Source organism: Notechis scutatus, chromosome 1, assembly GCF_049901735.1.
Source record: "Notechis scutatus isolate UNSWTSFEM ecotype Mainland chromosome 1, rNotScu1.2, whole genome shotgun sequence".
NCBI classification, from domain to species: Eukaryota; Metazoa; Chordata; class Lepidosauria; order Squamata; family Elapidae; genus Notechis; species Notechis scutatus.
In genome coordinates this window covers 333,299,794-333,325,233 of record NC_142009.1, presented here as the reverse complement: position 1 = coordinate 333,325,233, position 25,440 = coordinate 333,299,794, and the positions used below count along the sequence as shown (strand labels likewise).

At 46.3% G+C, this 25,440-nt stretch overlaps 1 protein-coding gene across 1 annotated transcript; it reads left to right on the top strand.

Annotated features, from left to right (window-relative positions):
* Positions 1 to 13,165: 13,165 nt before the first annotated feature.
* On the top strand, positions 13,166 to 22,100 carry LOC113426433 (mast cell protease 2-like). Its single transcript, XM_026688793.2, has 5 exons — positions 13,166 to 13,261; positions 15,730 to 15,877; positions 18,348 to 18,489; positions 20,379 to 20,633; positions 21,919 to 22,100. Exons 1-5 carry the CDS (start codon positions 13,195 to 13,197, stop codon positions 22,054 to 22,056), a joined length of 750 nt encoding a protein of 249 aa, XP_026544578.2. The 5' UTR covers positions 13,166 to 13,194; the 3' UTR covers positions 22,057 to 22,100.
* Positions 22,101 to 25,440: the final 3,340 nt, after the last annotated feature.

The window sequence follows — 25,440 nt, the reverse complement described above, 5'->3', positions numbered from 1 at the left end:
TCTTGGGGTAGGAAAGAAAGAAGAACTTTGCAAAGGCCTCGGCTGGGAGTTCAAAATCACCTTCGAGTGCGACCTCTCCGAAGGTGAGTCCCGCCAATCCCCTTTTTTTTCCCGGGCTTCCAGGCTTAAACTTTGCAAAGGCAAAGTTTGCAGGCGGGCGTCTTCCGGGCGAGGAGCGGAAAGGGTTCCGCCCGGCGGGCGGCAGGCGGGCTGCTTGGAGCCACCTAAAGCTAGGCCGCTGCTGGTGGAGCCTTGCCCTGCCTTGGTGCCCGTTTCCCGGCTCGGCGGTCCTGCTCGGGCGGCACTTTAAAAGCCTGCTCCCAGCACCCGAGCAACTTCCAAGCAACTTGCGGCTTCCTTTTCCTCGCGGGCGCTCGCGCCTGGCCCTGAGCCGCGTGGCGGAGGGGAAACCCGGAGCACCGCCGGTCGCCTCCTCAAGCAGCCCGCCCGCCCACCGGGCGGAACCTTCCAGCTCCGGCGGGGAAGATGCTCCGCCTGAAACTTTGCCTGTGCAAAGTTTAAGCCTGAAGCCCGGAAACCCGAGCAACTTCCCAGCAACTTTCGGCTTCCTTTTAACTTGTGGGCGCTCGCGCCTTGGCCCGAGCCGCGCGGCGGCGGAGGAAGCCCGGCGAGGCGGGCGGGCTGCTTGGAGGAGGTGACCTGGCGGTGCTCGGCAGCAGCAACAGGCAGTTCTGCCGGGCTCCACTCAGGTGTCCGGCTGGGGCTGTCAGAAGTTGCTACTGCCGGCGCAGCTCCACGCTGGCTCCAGTCCGCGTTGCCTTGGGAAGGAGAAGGCAAAACCAGGAGCCGCTGAGCCTGAGCCTCCGGTGCCGCTGCTGCCGTTGCAGAGCACCGCCACGACTCTTTGCCTTTTCCTTCCCGAGGCAACGCGGGACTGGAGCCGCGGACCCGTGCCGGCAGTAGCAACTCCTGACTCAGGGGCCTCCGGGGAGGGAAGGAGGAGAAGAGGGGGGAAGGGTGGGGGGAAGGGTGGGGGGGCATTCCCAAAAAATCTTGTGCTGACCCGGCCCGTCTGTCAAATTTTAAAAGTCAATGTGGCCCCCGAGCCAAAAAGTTTGCCCACCCCTGGCCTAAAGTCACCCAGCCGGCTTTCATGCCCTAGAAAGCTCAGGACCATATATAAGTTGGAAACATATGAAAGAGGCCTTCATCCTGCAGTGGATAGACATGGCTAAAATGATGATGATGACATACTGTATATACATACATATATTTATTTATCCGTTCAATTTGAAACTGGAAACTAAATGAAATCAAATCTCCTTATTGACAAGAAGCCTTCGATCCATTGTCTCTGAACCCACATTTTCTGTGAGAAACATGTTGTTTGTGAGTTTTACGCAGTTTCTCAAATCTGGCTTTTGTTTTCGAGTGACTCTCACTTCTCCTTCGACATTTGTTTCGGATCTATATTTGTTCTTTATAGTAGCAATTGCAGAAAGCCATTGCTTGTCCACAGAGTAAAAGAGTGAATTTGAACCACAAGCCCTCCGTGAATTCACACATAGTGAGAGAAAACCAATTTGGTCTAGTGGTTCATGCACCATGCTGTGAGCTGGGAGACGGTGAGTTCTAGTCTCTCCTTAGGCATGAAAGCCGGCTGGGTGTCTTTGGGCCAATCACCAGGAGACAGTGAGCTCTAGTCCCGCCTTCAGCATGAAAGTTGGCTGGATGACTTTGGGCCAACCACCAGGAGACGGTAAGTTCTAGTCCCACCTTCGGCATGAAAGCCGGCTGGGTGTCTTTGGGCCAATCACCAAGAGACAGTGAGCTCTAGTCCCGCCTTCAGCATGAAAGCCGGCTGGGTGTCTTTGGGCCAATCACCAGGAGACAGTGAGTTCTAATCCCGCCTTCGGCATGAAAGCCGGCTGGGTGTCTTTGGGCCAATCACCAAGAGACAGTGAGCTCTAGTCCCGCCTTCAGCATGAAAGTTGGCTGGATGACTTTGGGCCAATCACCAGGAGACAGTAAGTTCTAGTCCCACCTTCGGCATGAAAGCCGGCTGGGTGTCTTTGGGCCAATCACCAAGAGACAGTGAGCTCTAGTCCCGCCTTCAGCATGAAAGTTGGCTGTATGACTTTGGGCCAATCACCAGGAGACAGTGAGTTCTAATCCCGCCTTCGGCATGAAAGCCGGCTGGGTGTCTTTGGGCCAATCACCAAGAGACAGTGAGCTCTAGTCCCACCTTCGGCATGAAAGCCGGCTGGGTGTCTTTGGGCCAATCACCAAGAGACAGTGAGCTCTAGTCCCGCCTTCAGCATGAAAGTTGGCTGGATGACTTTGGGCCAACCACCAGGAGACAGTGAGTTCTAGTCCCGCCTTAGATATGCACCGTTGGGTGACTTTTGGCCGAACTCTATCTCTCAGCCAAACCCACCTCATAGGAATGTTGTTGCAGGAAAAATAGAAGGAGGAAGGAGTATTAAGTACTGCCCTTTGTGTAATTTATAAAAATAATAAAGGTGGAATAAAAAATATTTGAAAATATATATATTTGGGGCAGAGGTGGGCTGCACTTACATTAAGAGCCGGTTCGCTGGTTGTGAACTCAACTCTCGGCCATATTGCTTCCACTTCTCATTTTTAGAATAGAAAGACAAAGAAATATTCCTTCACACTGAAGAGACAACTAAATGTAACTGTGAGAAGCCGAGCATTCTCGACAAATCAACCATCAATAGACACATAGACATTAACAACACCTATAGACCAGTGGTGGCGTTCCAAAATTTTTACTACCGGATCTGTGGGTGTGGCTTGGTGGGCGTGGCAGGGGAAGGATACTGCAAAATCCCCATTCCCTCCCCACCCCACTAACCTGCTTTCCAGCTCCGTTCTCCTGTGCAGGGCAACCGAAGAAGACCCAGCCGATCAGCTGGGACTCGGGAGGTGGAGAATAGATGGAGGCGGGGGGGCCAGTTAGAGGTGGGGTTTTCCAGTTCTCTGAACTACTCAAAATTTCCGCTTCTGGTTCTCCAGAACTGGTCAGAACCGTCTGAATGCCACCTCTGCTATAGACTATGCAAGAGAGATAATCAACCAGCCCAAAAGAGAGCAAAAAGACTCCAGCACCTTTCCACCATAGCACCCAGATCACCATGGATCAACACTTCAGCACCCAGATCACCATGGATCAACGCCAAGGTCAGACCATCAGACCAACAATCAAGTAAAAATACCCCAATCAAGAAAGCACCAAAGAGGCAACAGTAAACAGCCCAACCAAAGAATCTGTCCCCACCCACACAGATAGCCAAGACACAAAAATATAAACTGACAGCAAACTGCACTCCATACTAGCACTGATAATGTTACCTAGTTGGGTCATGAAATGTCTGCAAGAAAACAAGCAAGCTCAGAGTGTACCAAGGACCCCACAGTTCTCCTCTTCCTCCTCCTCCTCCTCCTCCTGTGCACAAATCACACCCCCTTCTTGTACTGATGATGTTACCTAGTTTGGGTAATGAAACGTTTGCAAGAAAACAACCAAGCTCAGAGACCACCAAGGATCCCTCAGGTCAACCCTGAGCTACAAATATTCCTCTTTATGAAATGGAAATGTGAGGAAGGGTCTGGCTGATACAGTAACTATGTGTATTTGTTCTCCCCCCCACTTTTAAAAAAAAATGCCACCATCCCTTAATCAAAGTGAACTTCCGTTATAGATGTCACCAGTTTTACACCAAGATAATCAGCAGAAACCATAATTTCCTGGAAAGGACACTAGGCAGGTCGAGCGGCCGCAAAATTTATGATCAAGGTTTGCGATTATCCAGAGACGGGAAGAAGAAAACTGTAGCAAACAACTCACCCCAATGAAAAATAGCACGAAGGTGACTGGGGGAAAGTTGGCTGGACAGTAAACGAAAACAAGGAAGAATAGAAGAAAGAAGACGAAAAACAAAATTTGGGGATTTTTTTTTTTTTGAACACAATTTTATTAATTTTTAAAGACAAACAAAACATAAAAACATCCAGCTTTCTTTCATACAAACAGTGTGTCGGTTGGTTTACCAGTTTTTGTGCATTCATTTCGTAGTCTCAATTACAGTTACATTACATAATAACTCATATTATCAATCAAAAATTATATACCCTAGTATCACTATTAAACAATCATTTGACTATGATTTTATTCATTCATACTTTGCGAGATAACTATAATTTACTTAATTTATTTTATAACAAATCATATAATCATACCAAATCTATCCTGGAAACTTTTTATAGATGTAATATCAAATAAAAAAGAAAAAAAATATCTCTTTATATATTCATTATTATCTAAAATTCTAAATATTCTATTATTGTATTTTATCATCCAACCATTGATAGAAAAGGTCCCAAAAAATTTGGGGATTTTTGACTAGGGTGGAGGGCTTAAACCTTAAAGCAAAGAGATAGAACACAGAATAACAGAGTTGGAAGGGACCTTGGAGGTCATCAAGCTTCTCCCACCTTGGTTGATTTTTTTAAGGGGAAACTTTTGAAAAATGAGCTATTTTAGACACCATACTTTGCTGTTGCCATCTTCGTTCTTTTCATGGTGTGCAATCAAAGTACACTCTTAGTGGCCACATGAGTACAGCTGGTCCTCGACTCACAACCACAACAGAGCCCCAAATTTCTGTTGCTAAGCAAGACCGTTGTTAAGTGAGTTTCACCCCTCTTTACGACCTTTCTTGCCACAGGCGGTAAATGAATTACTGCAGTTGTTAAGTTGGCAGCACGGCTGTTAAGGGAATCTGACTTTGCCGTTGGCTGCAAAAGGGAATTACGTGACCCCGGGACACTGCAACCGTCGTAAGTACATGCCAGTTTCCAAGCGTCTGAATTTTGATCACGGAACCGTGGGGATGCTGCAATCATCGTAAATGGGACAAACAATCACAAGTCACTTTTTTCAGTGCCGCTGTAACTTTGAATGGTCACCAAATGGACTCTTCTAAACCGAGGACAGTCTGTAAATAATAAATCAATTTAAAACAATGAAACCAGTGGTGAAGGTTGAGAACAAACCAGGCAAATCAAAATCTAGTCCAACCCCACTGCCAAAGCAGGAGACCTTACACCATTTCTGACAGCTGGCAGTCCAGTCTCTTCTTGAAAGCCTCCAGGGATGAAGCTCCCACAACTTCAGAGGGCAACTTCTGTTCCATGGGTTGATTGTTCTCCCTGTCAGAAAAATTCTCCTTATTTCCAGGTTGAATCTTTCCTTGTTCAGTTTCCATCCGTTATTCCTTGTCTGGCCTTCAGGTGCTTTAGAAAATAACTTGACCCCTTTCTTTCTGTGGCGGCCCCTCAAATATTGGAAGACTGCTATCCTGTCTCCCCTGGTCCTTCTCTTCCCAAGACTAGCCAGGCCCAGTTCTTGTAACTGTTCTTCATATGTTTTAGTCTCCAGTCCCTTAATCAGAGGTGGTATTCAGCCGGTTCGGACCGGTTGTGGAGAACCAGTAGTGGAAATTTTGAGTAGTTCTGGAGACTCGGCCAATCCCACCTCTGACTGGCCCCACCAACCCCATCTCTTCTCCACCTCCCATTGAGTCCCAGCTGATCGGCTGGGTCTCCTTTTGTTGCCCTGCACAGGAGAACGGAGCTGGAAAGCAGGTTAGCGGGGTGGGGAGGGAGGGGGGATTTTGCAGTATATCCTTCCCCTGCCACGCCCACCAAGCCACACCCACTGAACCGGTAGTAAAAATGTTTTTCTATCCCATAACGACCGTAGTGATTCGCTTACCCACCCTGGCAGAAAAGGTCGTAAAATGGAGCGCAACTCCCATTAACAACAACTCCCATTAACAACTTAGCAATGCAAGTTTTGGGGCTCTGTTGTGGTCGTAAGTCGAGGACTTGTCTGTATGGAGGTAGTCCTCGACTAAACGACCGCAATTGAGCCCAACGTTTCTGGTTGCTAAGCGAGACATTTGTTGAGTGAGTTCTGCCCCATTTGACGACCTTCCTTGTACAGTCCTTAAGTGAATCACAGCAATCATTAAGTAAGTCACACGGTTGTTAAGTGAACCTGGCTCCTCCCCCCCCCTGACTTTTCTTGTCAGAAGGTCCCAAAAGGGGATCACGTGACCCCAGGACATTGCAACGGTCATAAATGTGAGTCAGTTGCCAAGCGTCCAAATTACGTGACTAACTATGATGCTGCAATGGTCATAAGTGTGAAAGATGGCCTTGTCGCACCCACCAAGCCACGCCCACCAAACCACACCATACCCACCAAGCCATGCCTACAGAACCGGCAGTAAAAAAAAAATTGAATACCACCACTGCTCCTAATCATCTTTGTTGCTTTTCTCTGCATTCTTTCTAGAGTCTCCACATCTTTTTAATAGTGTGGTGACCTAAACTGGATGCAGGATTCCAACTGTGGTCTTAAGAAGGCCTGATAGCAATAGCGCTTAGACTTATATACCACTCCACAGTACTTTACAGCAGGGGTCCCCAACCACCGGTCCGCGGACCGGGACCGGTCTGTGGAACAAATCCTACTGGGCCGCTGGTTTGCTGGGCGCCGCCATCTTGTTTTGATGAAAAAGTGCTTCCAGTGAGCTTTTCCGGGTAGAAAGCTCACCAGAAGCACTTTTTCGTCAAAACAAGATGGCGGTGCCCAGCTGATGCCGGTACCGGGCTGCGGCATAAAAAGGTTGGGGATACCGGGCGCGGCATAAAAAAGGTTGGGGACCACTGCTTTACAGAACTCTGTGGGCCAGGGGTCTCCTCCAAGCTTGGCAACTTTAAGACTTGTGGACTTCAAACTGGCTGAGGAATTCTGGAAGTTGAAGTCCACAAGTCTTAAAGTTGCCAAGGTTGGAGGAGACCCCTGGAGGAGACTCTGGGCAGTTTACAAAGTCAGTATCTTATCCCCAACGATCCGGGTCCTCATTTTACTGACTTTGGAAGGATGGAAGTCTGAGTCAACCTTGAATTCCCTTAGGATCAAAGCCCAGGCAACGGGCAGAGTCAGCCTGCAAATACCGCTTTGTAACCGCTGTGCCACCATAGCTTGGTAAAGATGCCCTTCAAAAGCGGAGAAACTTTCTTCGGGAAGATTTTGACTTCTGCAGTCTATGGAAGAAGTATGATGACAATAACCCTAAGAATGACGATAACCAGATTACTACAAATGTTAGTCTCTACAGAGGCAGATGATTGCCATCTGGACTGAATGAGGTCAAAATAGTTCAGTGCAGTTTTTTTTTCCCCCCCAACCTGGGCAGCTTTAAGAGATGTGTGGACTGCAACACCCAGAATTCCTCAGCCAGCCCTTGGCAACCTTTATGAAGCTTGGACTTCAACTCCCAGAATTCCTCAGTCAGAATGGCTGGGAGTTGAAGTCCACTCCGCTGAAAGCCGCCAAGGTTGAAAAAAATATATATACAGTTTTAAGAGGACATTAATCCTAAGGGAGGCCTCTGATCCAAAACGGTGATGTCATAAAAAGCAAGGGAAGACCACAGATGGTCCTCCTCTGTCCATAACCAAGGAGGGTCAGGATGAAACCAAAGAAGAAGACCTAGTAAGAATATCCTTCGGGGATGGTTTCATTTTCGGTTTGCTTCACGCTTCTTGGTCTCCCCTAATATGTCCAGATTCCAGACTGGATGCTAACAATCATCAGGAGGCATCCAGGTTAGAAGAAAGAGGGCGGTGGGAAGAAGAGTTGAATTTCTCTCTTCAGAAAAGGCTAGAAGTTCATCGTCACAGATTTCTTATTAATAGACCAGTGGGCAGGGGTGGGCTCAGGGGTGGGATACGACATGGTTAACTATCGGTTCGGTGATTTACGAGGTTCGGTGATTTATGATGTGTCTTCCCTGCGAATCCCTGTAATTTCCCTGTAAATCGTCATCAGCACGCTGCACGCAGAGAAGCAGCCTTTAAAACAGCCCTCTTTTCCTGCTTTTTTAACTGCAGCTGTGCCTCGTTCAGCCGCTGAAGTTGAAAAAACAGGAAATAAAGGTCAGGTAAGAGCCCAGGTGGGCGGGTGGGCAAAAACATCAGCAGACATCAGAGCTACTGGTTCTACAGAGGTGGACAGAACCGGTAGAAACCCACCCCCCCTTTTAGCAAGGGGCTCTCTGCCCTAATGACTGGCTGGGTGGGCGTGGCTGGGTGGTCATGTGACTGGGTGGGTGTGGCCAACTCAACGTCACTCCTTTGCCCTAATTGCCTAAAAAAAGATAATATATCAAAAAGCTGTTTATTATTTCGTGCATTTAATACTTAAATAAAAGACTGGTGAAACCAGGCTTACTAGCAGTGACTGTAAGAGAGATCTTGGAGTCTTAGCGGAGTTTCTGGTGAGTTACGTGATTCTTATTATTTGGGAATTAATCCCCTTGGAGGCTAGTGGCTATGTGATCTGATTTTTCCCAAGCGCTGAGTGGATTGTTTATCTAGTTTGCCATACTTTTACGAGGTGTGAAATGCTCTTGGCTGAATGCCCAGAAGTTCAATTAAGCTTATATATATTTGGCTCAGATTTGTGCAAATCACCCTGAAATGTAATAAATAACAATAGCACTTAGACTTATATACTGCTTTATAGTGCTTTAGTGCTGATAGATAGATAGATAGATAGATAGATAGATAGATAGATGATAGATAGATAGATAGATAGATAGATAGATAGATAGACAGATAGACATAGATGGATGGAGAGAGAGAGAGAGAGAGACGGACAGATGGATAGACAGACAGACAGACAGACAGACAGACAGACAGACAGACAGACAGACAGACAGACAGACAGATAGATAGACAGACATAGATGGATAGACAGATAGATGGATAGATAGATAGATAGATAGATAGATAGATAGATAGACAGACAGACAGACAGACATAGATGGATGGATGGAGAGAGAGAGAGAGATAGATAGATAGACAGACAGACAGACAGACAGACAGACAGAGAGATAGACAGGCAGACAGGGATAGATAGATAGATAGATAGATAGATAGATAGATAGATAGATAGATAGATAGATAGATAGATAGGTGGGTGGGTGGGTGGGTGGATAGATAGATAGATAGATAGATAGATAGATAGATAGATAGATAGATAGATAGATAGATAGATAGATAGATAGATAGATAGACATAGATGGATAGATAGACAGAGATAGATAGATAGATAGATAGATAGATGATAGATAGATAGATAGATAGATAGATAGATGATAGATAGACAGATAGATAGATAGATAGATAGATAGATAGATAGATAGATAGATAGATAGATGAGAGGGGGAGACAGACACTGTAGAGATAGATTGGTAGAGATGGGTGGATGGATGAAAATATGGATATAGATAGATAGATAGACAGACAGACAGATAGATAGATACTATAGAAATAGGGATGGATGGATGGAAGGAAGGAAGAAGCCATTGCAACTCTGTGGTTTGCTTGTCTCTTTTCCAGAATGACCTTAACCACCTTGTTCCTACTCCATGGGTGGTGACAGTCACAGCTTCCTGGAACTTCGCAGTCCCAAGAACGTTTTCATCCACCGGAAGGAGAGACGAAGCAACCGGCTGGCCAGAGAAGGCAGGCCAAAGAGCTTTAGGGTGACAAGATGGCAGGTGTACCGCCACCAACACCACCCATACCGTCCCCGCCCCCACCCCTCCAACCACCCCCTATGCCTGGCCCCTATGCAGGCTACCCACCACCGGGATATCCGCCCCCTTATGGATATCCCTCACCACCAGTCCGTGTCTATGTGACGGAGCCGATACACACCAGGGAACAGGCACATGCGGCTGGCTGGCTGGAAGGCTGTTGCACAGCCCTCTGCTGTTGCTGGCTCTGCGAACTCCTCTCACGTCACGCGACGCCTCCTATTTAGGATCGCAACTATCAAAAACCCAGCCGGGCATCATCCTCTGACATGGCTTCCCAGGACTGTAATAAACAATAAACATCTTTCTAACGGGGACGAGGACCTGCGTCTCTCCAGATCCAGTTTTCGTTTCGTTTCATTTCACGCACCAGGTTGGAAATTGGGAGGCTGACTTCGAGTCCTGCCTTAGCCATAAAAAATCTACAGGGTGACTTTGGGCCAATCACCTGGAGACTGTGAGTTCTAGTCTGGGCTTAGGCTTGAAATCAGATTGGATGACTTTGGGCCAATCACCAGGAGACTGAGTTCTAGTCCAGGCTTAGGCATGAAACCAGGTTGAATGGGTTTGGGCCAATCACCAGGAGACTGTGAGTTCTAGTCCAGGCTTAGGCATGAAACAAGGTTGAATGGGTTTGGGCCAATCCCCAGGAGACTGTGAGTTCTAGTCCAGCGTTAAGTTTGAAACCAGATTGAATGACTTTGGGTCAATCACCAGGAGACTGTGAGTTCTAGTTCAGGCTTAGGCATGAAACCAGATTGAATGACTTTGGGTCAATCACCAGGAGACTGTGAGTTCTAGTCCAGCGTTAAGTTTGAAACCAGATTGAATGACTTTGGGTCAATCACCAGGAGACTGTGAGTTCTAGTTCAGGCTCAGGCATGAAACCAGGTTAGATGACTTTGGGCCAATCACCAGGAGACTGTGAGTTCTAGTTCAGGCTCAGGCATGAAACCAGGTTAGATGACTTTGGGCCAATCACCAGGAGACTGTGAGTTCTAGTCTGGGCTCAGGCATGAAACCAGGTTAGATGACTTTGGGCCAATCACCAGGAGACTGTGAGTTCTAGTCCAGGCTTAGGCATGAAACAAGGTTGAATGGGTTTGGGCCAATCCCCAGGAGACTGTGAGTTCTAGTCCAGCGTTAAGTTTGAAACCAGATTGAATGACTTTGGGTCAATCACCAGGAGACTGTGAGTTCTAGTTCAGGTTTAGGCATGAAACCAGATTGAATGACTTTGGGTCAATCACCAGGAGACTGTGAGTTCTAGTTCAGGCTCAGGCATGAAACCAGGTTAGATGACTTTGGGCCAATCACCAGGAGACTGTGAGTTCTAGTCCAGGCTCAGGCATGAAACCAGGTTAGATGACTTTGGGCCAATCACCAGGAGACTGTGAGTTCTAGTTCAGGCTCAGGCATGAAACCAGGTTAGATGACTTTGGGCCAATCACCAGGAGACTGTGAGTTCTAGTTCAGGCTCAGGCATGAAACCAGGTTAGATGGCTTTGGGCCAATCACCAGGAGACTGTGAGTTCTAGTCCAGGCTCAGGCATGAAACCAGGTTAGATGACTTTGGGCCAATCACCAGGAGACTCTTGAGTTCAGCCTACCAAATCAGTATCACCTCTGTCTTTCTGGGTTCTTCAATCTTCCATAAAGAAAAATGGTGTTCAGAGGGATGAATAGATGACATTTTAGATCCCCTTCAACAATTGTATGCTTCCCCAATGTCATCATCATTCTTTACACAAGATTAATATCCTTCTATCTGTGCCTGAAAATCTGCAGGCCTCTTACACTGTGTAACCACAAACATCTAATTCCTCCGGAGTGCTGTGCTGCACCCTTTCTAAATAAATATATATTTTTTGCATTTAAAGCTGAGTCTTCAATGTGGCATCCTGCTTTGCCTCTGGTTTCACGGTTCAGTAAAAACAGATTCTATATCGTGACTTGTAAACCTGACTTAATATGATTGGTTGCACAGTCAGCCAGATGTTTACACCAGAATTTGCATTTTTGTCCAGATATTGAGTTTGGGCTAGGCAGATGTGGATGTTTGGGGGTGTCAAAAGTCTCCCCGCAGGATGTCAGCTGTTTCAAGTCAAGCTGCCTTTTGCAATTGACTGGTGGGGATTGTGCCAGTGCCAATGGTGTTCAAATAGTGCTCCAGATCTTTGGGGTTTGCACCCAAGATGCCAGTTACTCTTGGTATTATCTTTGCTTTCTTTCATTCTGCTTCTATTTACAGGTCTTTGTAGTTTGTGATCTTCTCTGGTTCTTTCTGTTCTCTTCTGCTGTCTCCAGTTTCTGCCGAATCCACTATCCAGACTTTTGTTGTCTTTCTGATCAACACACCTTAGCCCACATCCACCTAAAAGAAACAGAAAGAAAAGATTCACTTCCACAAGGCAATGTAGACAATGCATGTGATTTATTGTTCAACCAAGTTAAAAAAAAAAATTGCTGTGAATGCTAACTCTGGCTTGTGAACAAAGTAGGAGATTTCACACTCCATTAACAACCATGCTGATTTTCATGAATCACAGAAAAGCCGCCGCCTCCTTTCTCTTTTTTCTCTTTCTCCTTCTCCTTTTCATCTCACTTCATCTCACTCCTTCTCCTTCTTCTCCTTTTCCTTTTCATCTCGTTTCTCCTCTCCTCTTTCCCTTCTCTTCTCCCCTCCTTCCCCTCCTCCTTTCTTTCTTTCCTTCCTTCCTCCTCTTCATTCCCTCCTGCTCCTTCTTCTTCTCTACTCCTTCTCACCTCCTCCTTCTCTCCTCATTCCTCCTTCTTCTCTTTCTTCTCCTTCTTATCTCTTCTCCTTCTCTTCTTTCTCATCCTCATTCCCTTCTTCTATCTTCTCCTACTCCTCATTCCCTCCTTCTCCTATCTTCTTCTACTCCTCCTCATTCCCTCCTTCTCCTCTTTCTTCTTCTTCTTCTTCTTCTTCTTCTTCTTCTTCTTCTTCTTCTTCTTCTTCTTCTTCTTCTTCTTCTTCTTCTTCTTCTTCTTCTTCTTCTTCTTCTTCTTCTTCTTCTTCTTCTTCTTCTTCTTCTCATATGTTCTCCTTCTTCTCTCATTCCTCCTATGTCCTTCTCCTATGCCTCATTCCCTCCTTCTTCTCCTCCGTCTACTTCTTTTTATCTCTCTCTCTCCTCCTCCTCCTCCTCCTCCTCCTCCTCCTCCTCCTCCTCCTCCTCCTCCTCCTCCTCCTCCTCCTCTTCCTTCATCTACTTTTTCTTCTTCTCCTTCTCCTAGCATTCTCGCCCTGCCGTGCCCCTTCCGCCTCTGACTAATGTACCCTTTCCCAAGCTTCGGGCTTGGCCTACATCTTTCCAAGAAGCGACTTTGATCGCTGATTATTTGAAACTGAAATGATAGTAGATACATAACCCACAGAATCAGATGGTCTTAAGTCATAGTTTCCAACCGTCAACAGAAGGACTATATAAAGAAGATAGCCCCACGCAGAGAACAAAGACCTCCAACCTTCTCTCTCTGGCTTTGCAACATCTACCCTAGAGCCAAAATGGGTGGTGATTGGACACTCCGCTCCCTTTTGATGGCTCTCCTGTCTATCTCCTTGGTGGCAGCTGGTAAGTAGCTTCGAAGGCCGTTCTCCAAGGGGTTTCCTTCTTGCCCGAATGAAGCAGGAAGAAACAAAAGCAGGTTGTAAAGGATAGAAATATCCCTTGGAGGTCCTCTGGTCCAACTTCTGCTCGATGGATGACTTCCTAGGGATGATTCTCTTTCATGAAGGTCAGGGGTGGGCTTCAAATAATTTAGCAACTGGTTCTCTGCCTGATTGCTGATGGCCATAATGGGTGTGGCCCAGTCCAGGGGTCTCCAGCACCACCCTGGGAGTAAAATCAGGCCACGGGCTTATTTCTGGCCTTCCAGAACTTCCAGGGGGCCTGTGTTTTGGCCCTTCCCGAGCCTCCTCACGGGCCCTGGATTTACCTGCAATCCAAAATGGGCCACGTAGGAACTCGTGGGAGGGGCAGGGAGGGGTGGAATTTGCCAGTTCACCAAACCAGCCATAAAATTAACAACCAGTTCGCCTGAACCAGTGCGAACAGGTAGCAGCCCACCCCTGATCCAAGTCATGGTTGTCCCAAGGGTGTTTTCCCAAAAGGCAACGGGATTTTCTAGGTTATTTTCCTTGCAGTAAGAAAAACCTAAAGACCACCCCTGGAATACTGCATTCCCATTACCCAAAAAGATATTTTGAGACTTTGGAAAAAGTGTCGAGAAGAGCAACTTAAGATGATTAAAGGCTTGGAGACTAAAACATACGAAGAATGATGGCAGGATTTGGGCTAGTCTAAAAAAAAAAGGACTGGGGTGACATGATAGCAGGATCCCAGTATTTGAGGGGTTGCCACAAAGAAGAGGGGGTCAACCTATTTTCCATAACACCAAAAGGCAAGGCAAGAAACAAGGGATGGAAGCTAGCCAAGGAGAGAAGCAACCTAAAACTAAGGAGAAATTTCCTAACACGGAGAACAATCAACCCAACAGCTTCCCTTCAGAAGTTGTGGGTGTTCCATCACTTCAGGTTTTTAAGAAGAGATTGAACAACCGTTTATGTGAAATGGTAAACACCTGCTCAAGCAGGGGGTTGGCCTTGAAGACCTCCAAGGTCCCTTCCAATTCTGCTATTCTATCTCTGACAGGTGACCTTCCAGCCTTGTATGAGGGTCTCCAGTGAAGAAGACTCAGCACTTTAGGCAGCAGCCTTCCTGTTAACTCAAGGATCTCCAAACTTGACAACTTTGAGACTTGTGGACTTCAACTCCCAGAATTCCCCAGCCAGCATGGTTGGCTGAGGAATTCTGGTAGTTGAAGTCCACAAGTCTTAAAGTTGCCAAGTTTGGAGACCTCTGTGCAAACTGACAACTCATATGGATCAGAAGGTCCTCCTGAGATCTATTTTGAACCTGGGAAATGTCCATTCCATCGATACACATGGACATCTCAACTTCTCATGGTGATACCCAACTTTCAGCTGTGTTTTCCCAAGGTGTATGGAATCCGTGAAAGTGGGAAGAAACAAAGGAAGTGACTCAAGTCCTTTCTCCAGCTGTGGTCCAGAGGGTCAGCCCTAAACTGAGACCTTGGGTTCTTCTGGGTGTGAATCCTAATCGCTCAACTCTGGCTTTCTGCAAGGAATACAGTTTGTAGCCTGCCAGCAAGCCCAACTGTATTACATAATTTCTGAAACTCTAACGGTAGGGAAGAAAGACATTAGCAGAATAACAGAGTTGGAAGAGACCTTGGAGGTCTTCTAGTCCAACCCCCCGCTCAAGTGGAGACCCTATTACAATTCCTGACAAATGGCTGTCCAATCTCTTCTTAAAAACCTCCAGTATTGAAGCACCCACAATGTCTGGAGGAAAACCGTTCAACTGATTTTGTTCACACTGTCAGGAAATTTCTTCCGAGTTTTAGGTTGCTTATCTCCTTGATGAGTTTCCATCTGTTGCTCCTTATCCTGCATTTGGGCCCTTTGGAGAATGGGTTGACCCCCTCTTCTTTGTGGCAGACCCTGAGATACAGATTAACAGAGTTGGAAGGGACCTTGTAGGTCATCTAGTCCAACCCTCTGCCCAAGCAGAAGAACCTACACCAAATGGCAGTCCAGTCTCTTCTTGAAAGTTTCAAGTGCTGAAGATCCCAAAACTTCTGAAGGCAACTTCTGTTCCATGGATTGATTGTTCTCACTGTCAGAAAGTTTCTCCTTATTTCCAGATTGAATCTCTCCTTGTTCAGTTTCTATCCATTATTCCTTGTCTGGCCTTCAGGTGCTTTAGAAAATAGTTTGACGCCCTCCTCTCTGGGGCAGCCCCTCAAATATTGGAAGACTGCTATCATATCTCCCCTCAGTATCTGCATCTCAGTTGTCTCCACATTGCCCAAATATTAGGAAGAGCACCGGGGTTCTTCTGCTCTGCAGAAAAAAATGAAGATCCAACAAGAGGAATAATTTTTCAGTGGAGATATCTACATATGAAACTCATTCCTGAAGTCTTATTGAGGTAGATCCTTCTTCGCCTCTTTCCAGGACCCCTTCGCAGCCGGATCGTTGGAGGCCGTGAAGTGAAGCCCCATTCCAGACCTTACATGGCAGCTTTGAAAATCAATGGACATTTTGGATGTGGGGGGTTCCTCATTGCCCCCCGGTGGGTGTTGTCAGCAGGCCACTGCAACGGGTGAGTTTGCATTTGAGATGAACAGTTTCCCTAACTGGATGGATGGATGCATTGAATGGATGTGCTATCTATTTCAGCGGTCACCAACTGGTGGTCCATGAGAAAATTTTGGTGGCCCGCAGAAAAATCATTCACATTTTTTTTACATTGCACTAAATCAGGGGTCCTCAAGCTAGCGCCCCTGAGCCGGATATGAGTCTCGTCCTTTCGGGGACTTTTTCTGTAGGTCAGGGGGCCAGAAATTCCGACTTGGGGTCTGCTTCAGCCTCCCTGTGTGGGGCTTTGGGAGAAGGCTGGAGAGAAGGGCCACTGGTGGGCGAAGAGCCGGAGGGCCTTGTTTCCAGTGGGACTCCGTCATGGTCTGGAACTGGTTGGCCATCTCAGCCCACTGAGTCTCCGGGTTCTGGTACCCGGCCTTGAACTCCTGCAGGTTTTCCTTCTGCTTGGAAAGCCTATGCTCCTAGTCCTTAGTGAGGTGCTTCTGCTGAGCCTCCTTCTCGGTCAGATCCAGTTTGAACGGAACCGGCTGTTTTGCCAACTCTTTCTCCTGGCGGCTGTTTAGCTCCAACAACCGCTTCGTGTTTGGGGCCCTAAGGAGCCTGGGCGGGCAGGGGAGGAGCGGCTGGGAGGGGAGGGGCGAGTAGAGGCCGGTGAGATGCCCCCTCGATGTGAGTAACATCAAGCTGGCCACACCCACCCAGTCACATGACAAACTAGCCACGCCCACCCAGCCGGTCATTAGGCAGATCGTATTAGTGGTCCGCAAGATTTAAAATGATGAATTTTAGTGGTCCCTGAGAGCTGAAAGGTTGGTGACCCCTGATCTATTTGACTGCCAGACCCTTTGGATGGCTTCCAAACATCATAAAAAAAACACAGAAGTACAAAACATTTTAACCGAATAAGTTAAAATCGGAGTCCTACCGGGGTGGTGGAATCTTGTTCCTAGTCCACTCACCCCCTCCAACATGGCTATCAGGATTCCTGGCCAATTGGCAGAGCCAGGTTTCAGGGCTCTTGTGGAAGGCTTATGGTGCAGGGGGGGGGGGAGAGCAGATCTCACCTTGGGGAAGGTATGATGTTCCGGAGGGCGGGAACCATGGCATAAAAAGCCCTTCTCCTGGATCCCACTAGCCAGCGGGAAGTCCTTGGCCAAGGGGGTTGACAACAAAGCAAATGGGGCAGGCCAATCCCTTAGGGGTGTGACAGCTCCTCATGTAACCTGGACCAATGCCATGCAGGTCTTTAAAGGTGATACCTGACCCCTTGAGTTGGACCCGGAAGCAGATTGCCAACCGGTGCAGCTCATGCAACAGGCCACACTTTGGGGCCCCAAGAACTGTCCGCGCAGCCGAATTCTGCACCAGCTGTAACTTCTGAATACTCTTCAAGGGTAGCCCCAGGTAGAGCGCATGGCAGTAGTCTAGCCATGAGATGTCCAGGGCAGTGGTGGGATTCGAAAAGTTTTACCACTGGGTTCGGTGGGTGTGGCTTGGTGAGTGCGCTTTGCACACGTGCACACACTTTGCATGCGCATGAGCACTAAATGCGCACTTTGCGCAGGCACAAAGGCGTTCTAACTCACCTCCTGCCAGCCTGCATTCTCCCGGTCGCTTCAGCAGCTGCCGCGCAGTGCTATTCTGTGCCGCGCAAAGCAGCTGCGTTTCAGATTCAGAGGACAAAGGTGAGTATGGGAGCTCGGGCGGCCAGTTGGGCCCAACAGCAGAGCAGCGGAGAGAACAGGTTTGGTCTCCACTGCTCATCGCCGCTACCTGTGCTGTTCAGACAGTATATAGTTGATTGGGAATTGGGAGCTGTCCCCTTAAGGGAATGCCTCATAGTAAATGTAGCTAATGCCTCTTGGGAAATGTAGCTAATGCCTCATGGGAAATGTAGTTCGTGTCATGTGGTCACATCTGTAATCCTGATTGGTCACTGAATTGACCCTTGGTTGGGTTTGGGGGAGTTTCCTTTATTCTTGCTTGGACCCCAGCATCGTGCTGGTGTCTTTCCCTTTGCTCCATCGTTATGGGATGCAGATAACTATATTTTCACACTATGAAGACAAAGATTGGACATTAGATGAATCTCAACATAACGGTGAGTTATACCTTGAGGATGCCTATTACAATCCAATAAAGAAATTTTGTATGGAAGCCTTTGTAGAGTTTATCGAACTGTCTTTATATTCAGCCAGCAAGTTAAAGACAGAACACTACCGGCTCAGCAGAACTGGGCCGAACTGGTAGAATAGCACCACTGGTCCAGGGCTTGAATATCTGAGTGATACTATGGAGTGGTGTCCATAGCAAGGAGGGCTCCGAGAGAAATGGCTTTGATCTTCACAGAGGTGGGGGAGATCTCAGAGTGACGCCCCATGTGCTGAAATGTGGCACACCATAATTGGGGCGATTTGGGGGTGATTTTGGTTCTGAATCAGGGGTGGCTTTCTTTTTTGTTTCCTTTCTAGAGATATTTCCGTCATTTTGGGGGCGCACGATCTGAACGCTTTTGAAGAGACCCGGCAAGTGTTTGGAGTCATAAGCTATCACGAACATCCCGGTTATTCCGTAGTAGCGGGTATCCCTTTCAACGACATCTTGCTGCTGAAGGTATGAAGAAAAACAACCCTTGGTCGTTCCAATATCAAATGCGAGCACCATTCGTTTTGCCTACAGGTAGTCCTCGACTTACGACCATTTGTTTAGTGGCCTTTCAAAGTTAAAATAGCACTTAAAAAGTGATGTATGACCATTTTTCACTTACAGCCTTACCGCCTTTGCAGCATTCCCACGGTCGCATGATCAAAATTCAGATGCTTGGCAATTGGTTCATATTTATGATGGTCGCAGTGTCTCAGGGTCATGTGATCACCTCTTGTGACATTCTTACAAGCAAAGTCAGCGAGGAAGCCAGATTCGCTTAATAATCGTGTTACTAACTTAAGAACCGCAGTGATTCACTCAACAACTGTGGCAAGAAAGGTCATAAAATGGAGGAAAACTCATTTAACAACTGTCTTGCTTAGCAACCAAAATGTTGGGCCCCATGGTGATTGTACGTCGAGTTGTATTTGAATCAGTAGATGAAACGAAAGAGCTGAAATGTGCAATTTTCCATACTTGGCAACCCTTGAAATCCATGCCTCCAAACATATACAAATTATACTTCGAACAAAGTCACTCAGATGATTAAAAACATATTTCTCAGATTTGCAAATATATATAGTCTTTGACTTACAACCACAACTGGGACCAGAAAATTCAATGTTAAGTGACGTATTTATAAAGTGAAGCGTCGCGTTGGTTGCCGTGATTTGCCCAAATTTTGATCACTTGATTGTAGCAATGCTGCAGTGGTCGTAAGTGTAAGGACCAGTCATAAGTCCCTTTTTTCAGTGTCGTCGTAACTTTGAGCAGTCACTAAATTTATAAGTCTTTCAGAATGTATTGAAAAAGACACAAACATTTCAAGGGTCAGTTTATCCCGTTTAAGCTTCTCTGCAAGTCCAACAAGACGCGCTAAGAATTACACTGTATGTCATGGTGGATAAACCCATCTGTGGATAAGACAAATCAAAATCTGGGGGTGTATTTTGGAACCAAAAATTAGCACGGCTGTAAGGATATACAATAGAGGTCGTCTTCAATTTGCTTAGCAACCGTTCAAAGTTAAGATGGAGTTCAAAAAAGTACTTAAGCCCTAGATTCCAACTTATGATGCCCCCCTCCCTGCTCTCATCCTGTGGTCACTCGATCGCATTTTTGGCGCTTGAGCCTCGACGGCGCAGTGGTTAGAGTGCAGTACTGCAGGCCATTTCTGCTGACTATCAGCTGCCTGCAATTTGGCAGTTCAAATCCCACCAGACTCAAGGTTGATTCAGCCTTCCATCCTTCCAAGGTGGGTAAAATGAGGACCCAGGTTGTTGAGGGCAATAGGACGCCTCTGTAAAACCGCTTAGAGAGGGTTGTATAGCACTGTAAAGTGGTATATAAGTCTGCTATTGCTATTGCTTCAGAGGTGGTATTCAGCAGGTTCTGACCAGTTCTGAAGAACCGGTAGCGGAAATTTTGAGTAGTTCGGAGAACCAGCCAATACCACCTCTGACTGGAGATTTTACAGTATCTTTCCCCTGCCACGCCCACAGAACCAGTAGTAAAAAAATTTGAATCCCACCATTGTATTGCTTGGCAACTGGCTGGCACTTATGACTGTTGGCAGCATCCTTGGGTCACCTGACTGCCCTTAATGACATTTTCTACTTCTGGTTTCCTGCCAAAAACATCCATTACAGACAATGCGTTCACTTAATGATGGTGGCAATTGCTTAATGATCACAAATTTTCCTAATGTCATAAAATTGGATGGTTGTGTGGTGACCTGCTTGATGACCAGGGGTTCAATTAAAGTTGTAAGTCGAGGACTACCTATAGTTTCGCTAGGAGACACTTGATTAAATTCAACCGGAATATTTTCTTGCTTTTTTTCTTCTCGATGGCAGCTGGACCGTGAAGCTCAACTGAATGAATACGTTCAAATGATCCCTATCCCAAAGTCCATGGACGACCTTCCTAAAAACACCCCATGTTCTGTGGCGGGATGGGGCCGGAGAGATGCCACGTATTTTCCCACACCGAAGCTCTTTGAGACCAATGTGACGGCCCTCGGTCGTAGAAAATGTCTCCTGTTTGATCCAGAACTTACTGACGGGATGATGTGCGCTGGCAGTCGGGCCACGCTCTGCGATGTTAGCAATGTGAGTGACATCATCTTTGGGTGTTTTTTTCCCCTTTTTCCTACAATAAAAGGGTATTTTCCTTCTTTGTTTCAGTGATCATGGACATTTAAGATATGTTTGCGACACATTTTTAAAGGCAATGAAAGCTGTCAGGGAATGGCACAGCTGGTGTCCAAATGGAGTCAAACATGCTGACATGAACTTGTAGTTTGATATAAATATATTTTACATCTATATACCATATCAAACAAGATAGTCAGGCAAACTAGAGTGTCATGAGGTAAATGAACACAGCAAGAGCATCATGAGGTAAATCACAGAACGCACACAGAAGAAAAGGGCGGGGAAAAAGGGAAACTCCCCTCCACATCCACAGCAACCAATCACAGCTTAGATTGCCTCATGCAGGAGCCAGCTCTTTTCAACCACTCAGCTATCACTGTGTGTCCTGATTCATTACACAAGCTCACGGCTCCAGTACTAAAATTTAAATATCTTAACAAAAGCCAAGAGGCTAGATCGGTAGTTTTCAAACTTGGCAACTTTAAGATGAGAGGACTTCAAACTCCCAGAATTCCCTGGCCAGCATTTGTGGCACTTCAAAGAGGGGTGGGTTTCTACCGGTTCTGTCCACCTCTGTAGAACCAGTAGCTCTGAAGAGCAGCAGACATAGAACCGGTTCTATGTCTGCTGATGTTTTTGCCCACCCGCCACCCAGGCTCTTATCTGACCTTTATTTCCTGATTTTTTTCAACTTCAGCTGCCGTGCAAGGCACAGCTGCAGTTAAAAAAAGCAGGAAAAAAGTGTGTTTTAAAAGGCTGCTTCTCTGCACGCAGCATGCTGATGACGATTTACAGGCGTGCGCCAGCAGCAGCATGCAGGGAAGCACATCGTAAATCATCGAACCTCGTAAATGACCGAACTGTCAGATCCCACCCCTGCCTTCAAAACCCAGCATGATGGCTGGTGAATTCTGGGAACTGAAGTCCATATAACTTTAAGGTGCCAAGATTGGGAAACACTGGTTTAGGACCAAGGATGGAAAAAGCAGGGTGGAGTATCCTCCCGCCTTTCGTTTCAAAAGCCCACCCCTCAAATCTCCCCCACGCACATGTATCTGACCATCTACTTTTGAAAGAGGAAACAATGAGATAGAAAGTGTCTCCCTATATTAAAAAAATGAATTTGCTTTGTCTCACTTTGACAATATTCATTGCTTGTGGGGGTGGGGGGTTGGACTAGATGACCTACACGGTCCCTTCCAACTCTGTTAATCTGTACCCCTTTTTCACCTGTCCCCAGGGGGATTCTGGGAGTGCCTTGCTCTGCAATGGGGTGGCCCACGGCATCGTCTCCTATGGCTTCCAGATCCCGCCTTCTATATACACCCGCGTGGCCTTCTACCTTCCTTGGATCGAGGCGACGATGAATGAATACTGATGAAGAGAGAGAGAAGCTTATTGCAGCGTTTCAATGCATTTTTTTTGTTGCCTCTGCTTTGCAGCTGCTAAAAAGAATTTTGCAATACAGAAAGTCTTGAGAGGAGAGCAATCTTCGGTCCTAGGGGCATTAGACAAGTTTATAAAGCTGGCCTTTTGATCTGCACACAATACTGCCCTCCCTTATCAATTATTGGACCAGCTATTGGCTCTTCCCAACCCAACTCCTTGCTGTTAGCTGTTTTCTTGTTTGCAAAGTGGTGCAACTTACAACCATAACTGAGCCTAAAATTTCTGTTGCTAAGCAAGCCACACTGCGAGAAGCTACATTTGCTTAAAGACCAAGCGGTTTGCTTAACAACTGCAGTGATTAACAACCTTGGGAAAAATAATAAGCATGACTCACTTAACAATTGCTTTGCTTAAAAACAGAAATTCTGGTCCCCACTGTCAGTGTAAGTTGACTACTTAGTCCTTTCTGCAAAATACTGGTTTTGAAAAAAAGCTGGTTTTGAATTTAATCCTGGTTTATTCCATTCATGTAATCTGGAAGATTCACACAGCACACTGAACTGGAAACTAACAGATCCTGGCTTACTAGACACACTAGGTAAAGTGTGGTTAGCTAATTTACTCGTTGCAGAATACCTTATGCCACCAGACTTGAAACTCTACACCTAAAAAATCTAGAACTACGCTACCTTCGCTTCAATCTAAGTATAGTATATAAAATCATACATTGCAATGTCCTACCTGTCAATAAATACTTCAGCTTCAACCATAACAACACAAGAGCACACAATAGATACAAACTCAAGGTTAACCGCACCAAACTTGATTGCGGGAAATACGACTTCAGCAACAGAGTGGTCAATGTCTGGAATACTCTACCTGACTCTGTGGTTTCTTCCCCAAACCCCAAAAACTTTAACCTTAGACTGTCTACTATTGACCTCACCCCCTTTCCTAAGAGGCCTGTAGGGGGTGTGCATAGGCGCACCAATCATGCCTACCGTCCCTGTCCTACTGTTTCTTTTATCCTACTTATATGTAGCCATGTATTCAGAACTATGTTTTTACTTATACCTATTATCTTGTCAGCAATTGACAAACCAAATAAAAATAAAATAAAATAAAAATTTGGGTGGACTGTCTTTCCCAACCCAATCAAATTAGTCCCCGTCAAGTGTTTCTCAATCTTGGGGATTTTAAGAGGTGTGGACGTCAACTCCCAGAATTCTGGAAATTGAGGCCTACACCAGGGGTGGCCTTCAAAAATTTTTAGTAACGGGTTGTCTGCCCAGTTGCTGGGTGGGGGTGGTCATGGTGGGCATGGCCTAGTCGGCCTCCTGCACCACGGCGGAGGAGTGGGTGTTTTTTTTCCTCCCTGGGCTCCGGAGGCTTTCGTCGAGCCTCCGAGAGGCAGAAAATGGCGTCCCCTGGGCTCCGAAGGCTCTCTGGAAGCCAGAAACGGGCCCATTTCCAGCCTTCCCCAAACTTCCAGGGTGCCCGTTTTTTGCCCTCCCCGAGCCTCCACACATGCCCTGCAGTTACCTGCATCCAAAACAGGCTGTGTGGGGACTCTTGGGAGGGGAGGGGAGGGTGGATGGGGCCAGCCAGGAGTGGGATTTGGGGGGGCTTCTCCGAACTGCACAGAGCTAGGGAACCCCTGTGAACCCCCAGCAGCCCACCCCTGGTCCACACCTCTTAAAGTCACAAAGGTGGAGAAATAGTGACAGAGCCTATCAAATCAGCACAATCTCTGTATTTTCTATGTTCTTCACCCTCCCGTAAGGAAAAACAGTGTTCCAACTGATAGAGGGTTGAATGGATGACCTTTTAGATCCCCTCCAACAGCTCTATGCTCCCACAATATCAACATTGTTCTGTTCGCAAGAATAACATGCTTCTTCCTGCAAATGAAAACCGGCAGGCCTCTTAAACTGTAACCACAAACATCTGGGTGTATTTTATTTTTTTTAAAGTCTGCCTCAAAATCAATTCCTCGGTAGTGCTGGGCTGCACCCTTCCTAAATAAACAAATATTTTGCATTTCAAACCTGCGTCTTCAATATGACATCTTGCTTGGCCTCTAGATTCACAGCCCAGCAAAAATAAGAGTCTGTTTCGTGACTTAGATAGCTGATTTAATAGGGTCAGTTGCATAATCAACCAGATGTTTTGACTGGATTTGGCATTTCTATCCATCCATGGAGTCCTCCACAAGGACCTGGGATCGGCAAATGTGGATGTCATAAAACAGATCTGCAAACATCTAAAAACAAATAAATGTATAACCAGAAGCCAACATGGGTTTGTTAAAAACAGATCATGCCAAACCAATCTTATTTGTAAGTACACTGAGAGCATATGCACCAAAAACAAATTCCTTGTGTGTCCAATCACACTTGGCCAATAAAGAATTCTATTCTATTCTATTCTATTCTATTCTATTCTATTCTATTCTATTCTATTCTATTCTATTCTATTCTTTCATTCTTTGACAAATTGACTAAATTAGTAGACCAGCAAAATGCAATGGACAAAGTATACTTAGACTTCAGTAAAGTATTTGACGGATCATAACCTACTTCTCAGTTAACCTAAAAAAAAAAGTGGGGTAGACAGCATCACCACCAGATGGATTTGTAAATGGCTGACAAACTGTACTCAACGAGTCATCCCTAATGGTGCTACTACATCGACATGGAGGGAAGTAAGCAGTGGGGTACCACAAGGTTCTGTCTTAGGGCTAGTGCTCTTCAACACCTTCATAGATTACTTAGATGAAGGAATAGAAGGGGAACCCATCAAATTTGCAGGTGACACTAAGCTGGCAGGAGTAGCCAACACTCCAGAAGACGAGCTCAGGATCCAAAATGTTCTTGACAGACTTGAACAATGGGCCCTTATCCAACAGCATGAAATTTAATGTGGAGAAAAGCAAGGTTTTACATTTAGGTAAGAAAAACCAAAGGTGCAAGTATCAATTAGATAAAAAACCTGGCTCAAAAACAATGACTTGTGAGAGGGACTGTGGTGTCCTAGTGGATGATCACTTAAACATGAGCCAGCCATGTGCAGCAGCAGCAGCCCAAAAAGCGAATACAACCCTTGGTTGTATATAAGCAGAGGCATAAAATCAAGATCACATGAAGCATTAGTACTGTTTTATAAAGCCTTAGTAAGACCACACTATCAACTCAAAAATATTTCTCCGGTCTTTTAGAGTTGCCAGCAGAAAGGAAGTGCGGAAAGTAGTGCATTCCTTAAATGCTTTCATAGATAATTGCTAGGCGGCAGAAGCTTCTGGGGCGCAAGATTATTACTGGAGAGCATGATTGATGACTCTTGACTATGGATGGGTCCCATTGGAGAATATACA

Excerpts from the sequence above, each read along its gene's own strand:
- LOC113426433 (XM_026688793.2), top strand. The coding sequence starts at position 13,195 with ATGGGTGGTGATTGGACACTCCGCTCCCTTTTGATGGCTCTCCTGTCT. Across the intron at positions 13,262-15,729 it reads TATCTCCTTGGTGGCAGCTG|GACCCCTTCGCAGCCGGATC; the intron begins GTAAGTAGCTTC and ends GCCTCTTTCCAG. Across the intron at positions 15,878-18,347 it reads TCAGCAGGCCACTGCAACGG|AGATATTTCCGTCATTTTGG; the intron begins GTGAGTTTGCAT and ends TTTCCTTTCTAG.